Source organism: Pteropus medius, unplaced genomic scaffold, assembly GCF_902729225.1.
Source record: "Pteropus medius unplaced genomic scaffold, Ma_sr-lr_union100, whole genome shotgun sequence".
NCBI lineage: Eukaryota > Metazoa > Chordata > Mammalia > Chiroptera > Pteropodidae > Pteropus > Pteropus medius.
The window spans coordinates 23,877,913-23,890,531 of record NW_024349800.1 but is presented as its reverse complement, the minus strand read 5'-3'; the positions used below and the strand labels follow the sequence as shown (position 1 = coordinate 23,890,531).

General features: G+C 31.8%; 1 protein-coding gene across 5 annotated transcripts in view; it reads right to left on the bottom strand.

Moving 5' to 3' along the window:
• Window positions 1–8,942: 8,942 nt before the first annotated feature.
• Window positions 8,943–12,619, bottom strand: part of WDPCP (WD repeat containing planar cell polarity effector) — a 331,453-nt gene continuing 327,776 nt past the window's right edge. For 4 of the 5 annotated variants that reach the window (XM_039887008.1, XM_039887009.1, XM_039887012.1 and 1 more), the window contains one exon: window positions 8,947–10,690. In XM_039887008.1, coding sequence (XP_039742942.1) covers window positions 10,640–10,690 — 51 coding nt within the window. In that variant the 3' untranslated portion in view covers window positions 8,947–10,639. Of the gene's footprint in view, window positions 10,691–12,619 lie in introns of all 5 variants that reach the window. The other variant, XM_039887017.1, reaches the window with a different exon arrangement.

Sequence of the window (12,619 nt, the reverse complement as noted above, 5' to 3'; positions counted from 1 at the left end):
GCCCCTTCCCTGAGATTATTTTGAAGCAAAATGCAATGATAGGGAGACAACACATAATTTCATTTGTAAATTATCTGAAAGATTTTTGATGAAGTTGAATATTGTTAAAACTGTTAACATTGCAGCTTATGATTTGTTTAAAAATATAATTAAATCACTGCTAAAGCAAGTCAGTCATATTCTGGAGTTTTACTCTATTTGTATCTTTCCATCTAAGATCTGCTGAACCAATTTTCTGACTTATATTTGAATGTGACTTCCCTTTTGGCTACACAGCTCAATGTATTTAAAAAAATCTTCCTCTTAAGGTACCTGTTTTTTTTTTTTTTATAAATGGCATTTTATATAAAGTGATTGGATACTTAAAAAGGGAATGCTATTTGTTTTTAGGGTAGTGGGATTATTATTAAATATTATAGGTAATATTTATTTTTTCCAAAGTTGGACTATGTTTACTATTATTATTAAAAGAAAGAAGCATTTTGTAATTGAGGGTTCCCTACTTATTTTTGGAATATGAGAGGACCTAAATCAATGATGCATGAGAAGGGTCAATTTGTTGTACAAATGACTGAAGAAGAGCTGAGCAAAATACTTTGCTCAGAATAAATGAGCTATGATTTTTATCTGAAAGCTTATTTTTTGAAGTATAAATTCTCTCTGCTATAGGGTTACTTCAGATAGTCTCAAAGCATGACCAAAGTCAAAGTGTTTAATTTGTTGAAAATTGTTACAGGTCCCTATAATCTGCAGATATTTTTTTAGATCGGGGATGGTAGGGGAAAGCAAAAAGTTTGAATAACTGTCACAATATGTGCATTATCAAAACAATTTTAAAATTTACTAAAAATACATCTTATATGTAGATTTTAATGTTGAGACTGTTAAATGTATTCTTAATATTTTTCTTGGCTTACCTATTGTGAAGGCATAATAAAAATTAGCCATTTGCTATTACTAAATTATAGTCTATGTCAAGGAATATATTGTGCTTAGAAACATTTGAAAGTTTTAAGTGCTGACTAGGAGATTTAAAAATGTTATATTATTTTAAAAAGATTTCTTGACAGACAAATCAGTATCTCTGCCAGTTTTTGTATCATTATTTTTGGCAGGATAATAAGTTGTAATGCCAGAATTCAGATACATGGTAGTTGGAATTATAGATGATCCAAAAATTCATTCTCAAACTGTGATACAACTCACACCCATACAAAGTAGGGTGTGGATTACAAATAATTAGGTGTATACATGGTTTCAAAGCTACCCAAATAAAGATAAGTGTTTTCTGATAAGAGGATGAGAACTTTTGAACTACTATAACTTTATGTATTTTAAAGTTAACATAACGTTCAAAGTCTTAGCACTCTGTAATGCTTTGGTAGTATATAATGGTAGATATACAATAATGCTCACACTTTTTGAGGGGAAAGACATAACTTTAAACTGTTTCTGACATATATGTCCTTTGCTTTTGAGGAGACAGTTGAACTTACAGAAGAGAGGAGTTAATTGATGAAATATGACTTCTAAGGAGGTGTTGGTTGGGCCATCTTAAATGGTTATGCATAAGGATGCTGGTTGGGCCAAGAGGGTGAAGAGGGGCTGAAATCTTGAGCTTTGCAGGCTACATTTATGCCCTGATGCAGGGATTGTGTACCTAGATGAGGCACTTTTCTTTTACATGGTGTGCACATGAGCTATCAGAGGCTCTGGTGTGTAGAGATTAGCTCCAGATCTCAGAAGTGATTCCTATTCATGATAGTAGGAAAGTAGGAATCAAAATCTAAACAGACATCCCTTCAAAGATTTGTTCAATATTTATTTTATTGAGGGTAGGAAAATATTGACTTTGTAAGTACATACCTTATTATGCGCACAATAAAAGATTTACCAGACACACAGAACATAGCTTAACATTTTAACTTACATATCGTAAACAATTTATTGTTTTCCTATTCCTTACAACTAGATAGAATTTATTCGTACTCATTAAGGATTGAGTGTTCCATAAAACCTTGCTTGATCTGACTTCTATCTTTCTGCCATCATCTCCTATGATTTATTCCCCTGCTCATAATATTCCAGCCACAGAGAAGTCTTTTTTTTTTCCTATTCTTCAAAAGCTAAGCTTATTTTTGTTTTGCAACTTGCTATTATTTCTGCTTAGAATATTCTATGTCCTCCTCTGTCCTATCTTTGCATTTGGTTTCTTTTTTTATATCCAGTATGATCCTATTTTTTTAAATTTATTGGGGTGACATTGGTTAATTAGGTTTAAAGTGTACAGTTCAATAATACTCCATATGTATATTGCATTGTGTGTTCACCACCCAGTTAAGTTTCTTTCTGTTTCTTTTATCCTTTGGGCCTTTTGCACCTCAGTGTGGCCTTCCTTTACTTTTAGTCTATATTAGTAGCCTCTTCAGCCCAGTCTTCTGTATCATGTTTATTTATTTTTTTTTAGAAAGTTATTATTACATGTTATCTTCATCTATTTATTGTCTGCTTCTCCTACAATTTAAGTCCTCAAGAGCAGAGACTTCATTCCCCTTGTTTCCCACCTAAATGGTACTCAATGATATTGTTGAATAAATGATTAAAGTGAGAAAGTCTTGTTCAAAGTATATTTTAAAGTTATTTTTCTGGTTTTTATGTTGGCAACATGCTTCTCACTTTTCTATATTTTGGTTCTTTAGTCACTTTTTTAATGCTATATTCTGAACTTTATGGCTTCCTGTGAGGCATTTTAAAGGTTTCAGATGTAGGTTAAAAAATAAATTACTTGTTCCTGGTAAATAGCACCATGCAGTGCATGATTTAATTTCAAATTTTCTGCAGATTTTGACTGTGAGTTTCTGGACCAGGATTTGTAGTGTAACCTTCAGTAGCACTGTATGATCTAAGCAAGAGATACAGTTTTAAAAAATATTCGATGGAGATGGGTTGGTGCTGGTAAGAAGTATTTTAAAAAACATTTTTTTTTTTTTTAAATTATCAAGTACTGTCAACTTTGGTGGTTTACAGACTAGTGAACATTTGCCTGGTTATAAAGCAGTTGCTTTAAGTTGTCCCTTATTATCATCTTTATTCCATTTATTCCAGTGATGTATAGTCCTCCTTATAGACTAGTACTCAGTTAGCTAGCTATTTGGTCAGTCTGTCCTTTAATTCAGCCCTGGGAAATGGATAGGTATGAGTACAGGTCAGTTTAAGTGTAATAGCAAGAATTTCAGGAGTTCTTTGCTGATGTCCCTTATCAGTGAAATAGGAGGCAAGGATGTTTGCTCAGAATAGGACATTTAAGGAAAGTAGTGGAGAATTGGAGGAAATTGACTTGGGAAGTGAAGAAAGGTGGCCGGGTAGAGCTGAGGACCAAACTGAGATAGGTAAACTGACTGATATGTTTCAGTCATACCAGTCTGTTCATTTGTGTGAACAACTAGAATGGTAAATTGTCAAGCAGTATAATAAAAAAGTCTTATTTTTTTTAGTTCTCTAGTATATATTTGACAGTTAAAATAAGAACTGTCAAGTGGGGTTTTCAATGTATGTCAATGTAACATATGAGATAACTACAACATGAAGGGTAAGAGTAAAGGAGTCTCTGTGATGGTAATGCTTTTACATTCCACTTGAATTGTTATAATAGTGATTCTAAGAAGATTTATAAAAAATAAGTTCATCGTTATCCCTAGAGCAGCCAGTAAAAAAATATACAGAGGTATAATAAAGAAATATACAGAAATATAATAAAAACACAATAAATGAAATACTAGAAATACTCAATCTAGAAGAAGGCAAGAAAGGAGAAACAGGGATGAAAACAAAGGAACAAACAAAATAAAATACTAGTCTTAAATCCAAACATATCAATATTTATATTAAATATAAATGGTCTAAATACAAGAATTAAAGACAGCAATTGTCAGATTCAATAATAATGTTTAAAAAAGACATACACTATGTATAAGAAACTCACTTTAAATGTAATGATATAGGCAGGTTAAAGGGATAGAAAAGGATATACTATGCAATAATAAAATATTGGGATTGGCCATATTACTATTATACAGAGCAAATTTCAGAGCAAGGAAAATTACCAGAGATATTACACAATGATAAAGGACCAAGAATACTCATCAATTCTAAATATCTATGTACCTAGCAACAGAGCTTTAAAATACATTATGCAAAAACTGGTAGAACTGAAAGAAGAAATGGAAAATCCACTTCTAGATAAAAATGTCAACATTCCATTTAGTAAGTGATAAAACAAGTACAGTAGTTCCCCCTGATTTGCAGAGGATATGTTCCAAGACCCCCCAATCAATATCTGAAACCACAGATAGTACCAAACCCTATACATACATACCAGTGATAAAGTTTAATTTAGAAATTAGGCACAGAAAGAGATTAACAACAATGATAATAAAATAGGACAATTATAACAATATACTATAATAAAAGTTATGTGAATGTGCTTTCTGTCTCTCTCAAAATATCTTACTGTACTATACTTACCTTTTTACTTAAAGGAAGTACTTTTTGGCTTCTCTTTGGCATATCCGAGTTGCCAGCATCAATAATCTTGTGCTTTGGGGCCATTATTAAGTAAGGTAAAGATTACTTAAACACAAGCACTTTGATTCTACTGCAGGTGATCTGAAAATCCAGCTGGCTACTAAGTGAATAATGGGCGGGTAGTGTATAAAGCATAGAAACACTAGACAAAAGGATGATTTTGTCTAGTGTTTCCCCCAAGTGGTAGAGAGTGGAATGGCACAAGATTTCATCATGCTACTAAGAATGGTGTGCAGTTTAAAACTTATGAATTGTTTATTTCTGGAATTTTCCATTTAATATTTTTGGACTGAGGTTCACTGCAAGTAACTAAAACTGTGGAAAGCAAAACCATTTATGGGACTACTGTATGCTAAGATGATAAAAGAATGAGATAATCTAAGAGATTTAAAAAAATAAAATCACACTAAAATGGCAGAGATAGGTAGATACTCAAATTAAATCTTGACAACATTCTGTAAGAATAGAATAAAAAGTGTCTTCTGGGCTGAGGAAGTTTCACAGCTTAAGTGCCTTGCTGCAAATTGTTGAGGGATAAAGGGCAATATCTATTTAATGGTGCCATTTCTCTCAAGCTTCTCACATTTGAAAAATCATCAGTTCTCATATTTTAAAGGAAATTTGAAAGAATTTTTTCTTTGTGCTGTTATATTTTTGTAAGTCCTTAATTATTTCATAAAACTATATGAAATGTCTTGTGAATCATTTTCATAATCAGGGAATGTGGTTGTAAAAGCAGAAAGCCATTCAAAAAAGTTCAAGTAAAAAGATGGGGAGAGTTGATATAAAAGTGCATCACATTTCATTTAATTGTTGACAGCTTCGAGGACATAACTCACTGGAACTGCCTGGCTTGTTGACATTTCTCTGCATGCTTTCTAATTCATATAAAGTGACTATTCTGCCCACATATTCACTTGCATATGGTCATCATGACCATCTCAAAAGGATAGCCTAAGACCTAGAGTCTGTATGACTTTTGGCTCTTCTTCCCACAATTAAGTGTTCATGTTCTAATTCCAGATCCCCAGGAGAGAGTAATAAATTGCTTCAATCAGTTGCATTCTGGAGGTAGGGTTGGGAGTGAAGGGATAGGATCAGATGGCACAAGGGATCTTTCCCTTCCAGGGTTATGAGTGGGGCAGGTTTTCAAAGAAATTATTGGTGTGTCTTGTATACATCATGAATAATTTTATTTTTATACAGAAAGTGATAATTACAGAGTAAAGCAAGGGATCTTTTTAGCTTGACGGTGTCTTTCACTCGTGAATTATGTGAGCACATCTCTCTTGATAATGGAAACTTCATTAAGTGATCACAAATGAGAACACGTTGACTTCTAGCTAGACCCTCCCAAATGAATCTCTGTATTTAAGATTTATTTTTTATTAAATGTCATCAAATGAAGACCTCATAAAAATTAAATATGACATTTGACATTTATAAATTAAAAAGTTCATAATGTTACACAGACATTTTTAGACATTTTTGACATTAAAAGAAGTCCATTCATGTTATATAGACATTAAAAGCTAATATTATTTTAGGAAAATAATTCTTGTTCTGTGTAAATTTCTAGCATTGCTTCCAGTATAGTTTTAAAATTTGAAATCCTCTTAGCATACAGAATAGATTATGATATACTGAAGGATTAAGCTTCACTGTCTTTATCAGATTAATCCCGCATATATAGATCATCTCTTGAACTGACAGAAATATGGCTGCAGTTCAGCACAAAAAGTTCAATGGATAAGTTATTTTATATAGGATGAATGCTGTACTTCTTGACTGGTTGATATATATTCTCCATATTAAATTTAAATCTCACATATTTCTTTCAGACTTTCATAGAGATTCATGGAAAAGGTGTCTCTGATAGTTTTTGTGGTGAAACAATGCCATTAAATATTGTTCGGATCCTTCCCACTTTATTGGAGTAACTCACCTGGTAAGGATATTTTTTAAATTTTTATATAAAAGTTTTTACATCATTTTAAACTTTAATTTCCTATTTTAAATCTTAATTTCCTCATCATGCAAGTACAGATAAACTTTACATTTAAACAAAACAGGTAATCCTATGAGAACATTGCTGTACTTGCTTATGAATGCATTTTTTTAATGAAATAGGTAAAAATCGTATATGTATAGGTGAATGTTGAAATGGAGCATGAAAAATGAAGATAGCTATTATAGCATGGGGATTATGGTTTGAAACTAATGTATAGTTAAGAAATATTTAAAGGAAATTTAAAACATAATTTTTTTCTAATAGGAAGTTTTATGAAAACAATTTCAAACTATTATGTAGTTGAGTGATAGAACAGAAATATTGACTTTAAATAAAATTGTTTTAATAAAGTTAAAAATAAAGTTTTTATAAGCTTATTTAAGTCATGAAAAATACTTGGTAGTTTATGTTAGAATAATAATGAGAGAATAAAAGAATACTGCTTTCTTTGAAAAGTTGAGGATGGAAGTAGAAATTAATAACTGGATTTTTAAAGAATTTTATGTTAAACTCCATAACTTTTTTTTCTTAAACAATTTTGAAGAAGTTAATATTAAGCAGTAAAAGTGCAATTACATGAAAAGCTCTATATTTTACATGTTTAAATTATTTTTCATTGTCTTTACTTGTAAGGTGTTGAAAATAGGACCCACTCCTGAATCTTCTTTCTGATAGTGGAATAAGGTACATATTATTCTGGATTGCCGCTCATGTTGAATTTATGGTTTGTCCAGATGAATTTATTAGGAGTATGTGGTTTTGTCATTGGAGAATCAGCCATGTAGTGAAGCCATCAATGCCATTCAGGGGGCACCATGCTTTCATCCACATCCCAGAATGTGTTTTAGCCATTCATTTCAGTGGTATAAATAACCCATCGGCAGCGGCCAAAAAACTACTTGTTGTCTTCATAGTATTTGTTTCCATATTTGTCTTTCTCCACTAATGTACTAAGCCTCACATCATATGCTCTGAATAAAATTTGTAGATAGCCTTGGAGGCTGCCACAGCTGCTGCAGGCCACGCTTCAGGATTGCAGGAACTCCATCTTGTCCCTCAGGTCCAGCCTCCCTAGCTCCATGACTTTTTTAAAAAGTGAATTGGTAGTTATTTAACTGGGATTATAGTTCTTGATTATTAATTACTATTATATAATCCTCCCTTATTCATGAGGGATATGTTCCAAGATCCCCAGAGGATGCCTGAAACCATAGCTAGTACCAAATCCTAATCAACTTTAACTCTGCTGAAGTATGGCAGCTGCTGCTTTATCAGCAGATGCAGCCTCTCCACTAATTTTTATATTTTTTAGTCCAAACCTATTCCTGAATCTGTATAACCATCCCTTATTTGCAATAAATGGCTTGGTAGTGTTGTAGGGGATCCCTTGCTTAAAGTCTTTGTATAGGTTCAGTGCTTTCTGGCGTAACATGTTACCATCAGTTGGAACACATTTTCTGTTTATGTCTTTAATCCACAAATTTGATGCCTTTTCCATCTTAACTAAATACTTATTGCACACTAACTTTTACAATTTGAGGTACGACAGTAAAACTAGCATCAATTTCTTCTTCACAGTTTCATGGATAGAAGATTTATTCTTGATCTTAGCAACTTCAGCATATGATTTTTTTTTCTTTCCTTGTCAAGAACTCATCTTTTCACTTAAATAAAGCACTTTGCACTTCTCTGGCTTCTCTTTGGCATATCTGAATTGCCAGCATCACTACTCTTGAGCTTTGGGGCCATTATTAAGTAAAATAAGGGTTACTTGAACACAAGCTCTCTGATGCTGCGATAATCTGGTAACCGAGATGGCTACTAAGTGAGTAATGGGTGGAAAGTATACATAGGTTGTTCAATGTTGTTTTGTTATAATATTGATAGGATGTCATAGGAACTCTTATCAGTCAGCCTATGGTAAAACTGGTTTTGTTATATACCATTTTGCTTAAAGTTGTAGAACCTATCGATAATGTTAATTAAGTGAGAGGACTTATGGTACAGTGACATTGGACAAAGGGATAATTCCAGGCAAGACAGAGCAGGATAGCTCGAGTATAACATCAGTTTTGGTTATTTGACTTTTTAATGAACCAAAACCATTTAGATATAGATATTCCAAACAGTTTATTCTAGTAATCAGGTACAGTGTCATAGCTAATGTGATATATCATGGAATTATTTGGGGGACCTCAGAATTTTGGAGAATAGTTGAAAAGGCTTATGGACCTATTACTGAAGGAGAAACTGTGAACCTGTCAGTGCTAGCTTAGATGCTACCTGTTTTTATCTATGCCTCTGTTCTCACTTTGGGGCTGTGGGAGCTCATTCATAATCCTTCCAGTCTGTAGCACAGCAGGAATATCAATTTATTGGAACATTTAATTAATAAACACCTCTAGGTTCACAACATTTGGAAAACAGCATTTATAAATCATGAACATTGTCAAAGAGCGCATGGATGATATATTTTTATTATTATCAAAACTTGGTTTTCTATATATTTGAGTTAGTTTTTCCTGAGGGATGCGAAGTGGGGAAAATGGGCAATTTACCTAAGAACTAAGTTTTATTTATTTGTCCCCTAGGCTTATCATCATCATTATATAGAACAAAATAGTTTTATTTATATTCATATTTTATCTTAATATTTAAGTTTTACTTTTTAGCATAGATAAAAGGACTTAGAAATAGTACTGAACTTTTCTATTAGTTTCTTACCTAGTTGTAGAAGACAGTGGTCAAATAAAAAAAAGGGTATGGTAGATTAGGAAATGTGGTTTGTGTTTTTGAACAATGACTCCTAGAAAATCTGGAGAAAATATTGCCATCTTGACAAAAACCAGCTCTTTCCAATACATTTTTTTCTTTACAAATTAGTTAACTCGATTAATATAATAAATAAGGATGAGAATAGTAAAATTAAAATTTGCTGGTAACTCTACATCTCTTTTTAATATGGCTCATATATTATGCATTATTAAAACTTTGCCACAGCAGTAGCAAATTGAAAAATTGAATTTTACCTCCTTTCTTTGACATACATCTCGTAGAGGTACAGATGAATAGGAAGTAGGGAGAATAACCTGCAATGTAAAAGCCTTCAATCTAATTAACTTTTAACTATAAGATTTAAATATATAATTTACCTCATGTACAATACTTGAAAAAGATGTTTATTATTGTAGGCATTTATGTTCGTAAAATATATACTATCTACTAATGAATGGGTATCAAGAACTTTGAAGGATCTAGGATTTTTACCCTAGTTGCAAGCTAACAGGTTATCAAACTAGAGTTTCATGCTGATATAAGACATGAGACTCCTGGGTTAGAAATAAAGGACAGTTTATTACTCACAGTAATAGTACCTAGAGTATCAACTGTTTTTGTTGCAGGGGTGGAGCATCGATTCCTTGAGCCCCATTCCCACCAAGTGATGTAAAGAGGGCTAGATGATATCTTCACAGTCAGTGGGCTGAGGAAAGGATAGGAACTCTGAGCTTAGGGAACTTGGATCTTTTATAATGGGCAGTAAGCATGTCTCTCTTTTGCTCCAGAGGGAGATAGTATCTTGTTCCAAGGGGGAGTCATTGCCTTACAGCAGTAATTCAGGAGATCCTTGGAAAATTGTCTCCCAATAATGGGCTGAAATTTTTGCTTAATAATTTATTCATAATGCAAATTAATAATGTAAACAAGATCACAAGAGGAAATGTTTAAAATACTGGGAATAAGCATGTTTATTCTACTTTTAAAGCAATTTAAAAACCTTCCAAAATTTTATATTATTGCATTACATAAATTAAGAACTTTTACTTAGGATTATTTTGCTATTATGCTGCATGTTTTTGAAACTAATAAAACTTAGTTTATTTAAGTCCTTTGAAAACATTTTGAATTTAAAACTCAACTAATTCATAACTAATTCATTTCCTTTTTAAAATTCATACAGGGAGATTTTAGTATCAGGCCATGAAAGAGTTTAGATGTGAAAAATGCAGGTTTCTTTTTTTAAATAAAACATAAGTTTCTTATTATTTATACCAAACCAAAGTGAACCATTCTGAGAGAACCGCTATCTCCAATTTCCTGAAAGTAAACAAATAAAAATAATTAAAATCTTGTTTAAGCGGAGAGTAAAAATATTTGACTTAATTTTATATTTTTAATATTTTTAATTTAAATAAAGAGTAAAGCAAAATAAAATAGTTTAAAATGCATTGTATATATGTAAACAAGAGAACTGTATCTTACACGTAAAATTTTGATATGGTATTTACCGGTATTCTCAGTGAAGAAAAATAATATATGAAGCATAAAAAGGCAAAGAAGTAATACAAGATATTAGTTGAAATTTGGAAGCATCTGAAGGCTCCTAACATGAAAAGTTGCAAACTGGGTCATAATTTGTGATTCCACCTATTTGATTTTATAATACTGTCTGTTCTAAAGGTCCTATATAGCATATATTTCTTAATTTTGGTGTTTTACTGAGTATTTGATAGTGGCTCTTGAGGTAATGTTTATAGAAAAGATCATGGTTTTATAAGCTCTGGATAAAAATTTATGAAGCTGCAAAGAGATATTAACAAGAACTTCCATTTCCCATTTCTTATTTTTTATTTCTTTCACACCTCCCCACTCCCAACAAGGATTTTATGATAGGATTCTGAAATTGGAGAATGTTTCAGTGTAAGACTAAAGGTGAATGATAATTATTTGAAAGATTATACAGAGGGGACATTTTTGAAGGTTTGGAGATAACCTACTTAGAGATGAAATACTAAAGGGAAAAGGTAAAGAGACTGGGGATGATGGTTAGTACTTAAACTGACATGTCATAATTGGAGACTTTTCTCTTAAAAAAAATTGTTTTAAAGTTACTACTTAAGTTTTATCTTTAGTTTTTTTTACTAAGAGAAGTCTTTCAGAAAGACATTGCATTATAGTATTTTAAGTATTTTAAGTAGACATATCTCAAAGAAAACAGGTGTGGCACTGGCAAGTAAGGGAAACACACACACACACGCGCACGGAAAAACTAGGAAAAAAGAATGAGTAATTTAATAGTGCCTGGGGCTTGTGTGTGTGTGCTGGTAAGTTCAGGGGTTTTAGCTTTTAGTTTTCAATTTAAAAACAAAACATGATTTATATAAGCACTGGTATTTATTTTTAAAAACCATAAGCTCCGTATCTTGGTTTATAAGCTACTATACCAAAATTTATTTTTGAAACCACTAGAATGGTCATCAAGAAACGTGAATTTAGTTTTTGGTCTCGCTCACTGACTGGCAGAGAGCCTAGGTAAATTATTTTATTTTCCTAATATCTGGATATATTTATTGCTGGAAGGCTAGATTGTGCATACTCAGGAAATATCATCTGTTTCAGTCATATTCTTGATGTTCTGCAGTGTCTTCTATCTAGGACTTAATACCTCTCTCTTACATTAGTAATTACATTTTAAAAAGTAGGAATCATAGAATTAATTTCTCAAAGATCTACCAGGACTTCAAAACAATCTTTTGCTTTGAAAATTTCTTTAAAATCCATCGTATTTTTTAAAAAAGACTTTCTTCAGTGCATTTCCAAGGTTTCCATGATAGTCTGATAGGCTTGCACTCTGCCTTAGAAGAATATTTTGGTGACTAATGAAATAATATATTTGTATACTCATTTAATCATTATTAAAAATAAAGTATATTCATTAAATAAAATTGGGAAAACAGAAAAGTACAAAAATTTAACCATAGGCCTACCAGTCATATAAAAACTAGTTTAACATGTATTTGCTTCCAGTTTCTTTTTTTTATTTTATATTTACTTTTTAAATATATTTTATTTACTTTTTAAAACAGCTGAAATCATATTGTATATACGAGTCTCTTTATTTTTGGTTTTTGGGTCTTTTTGGCTTCACTTTAAATACTTTTCGATGCTCCCACAGTTTTTGTTTTTAATGGCTAAATTTGATTCCTTTAAATACTATAGTGCCCTTAATTATTCCTTTTTTTTGGT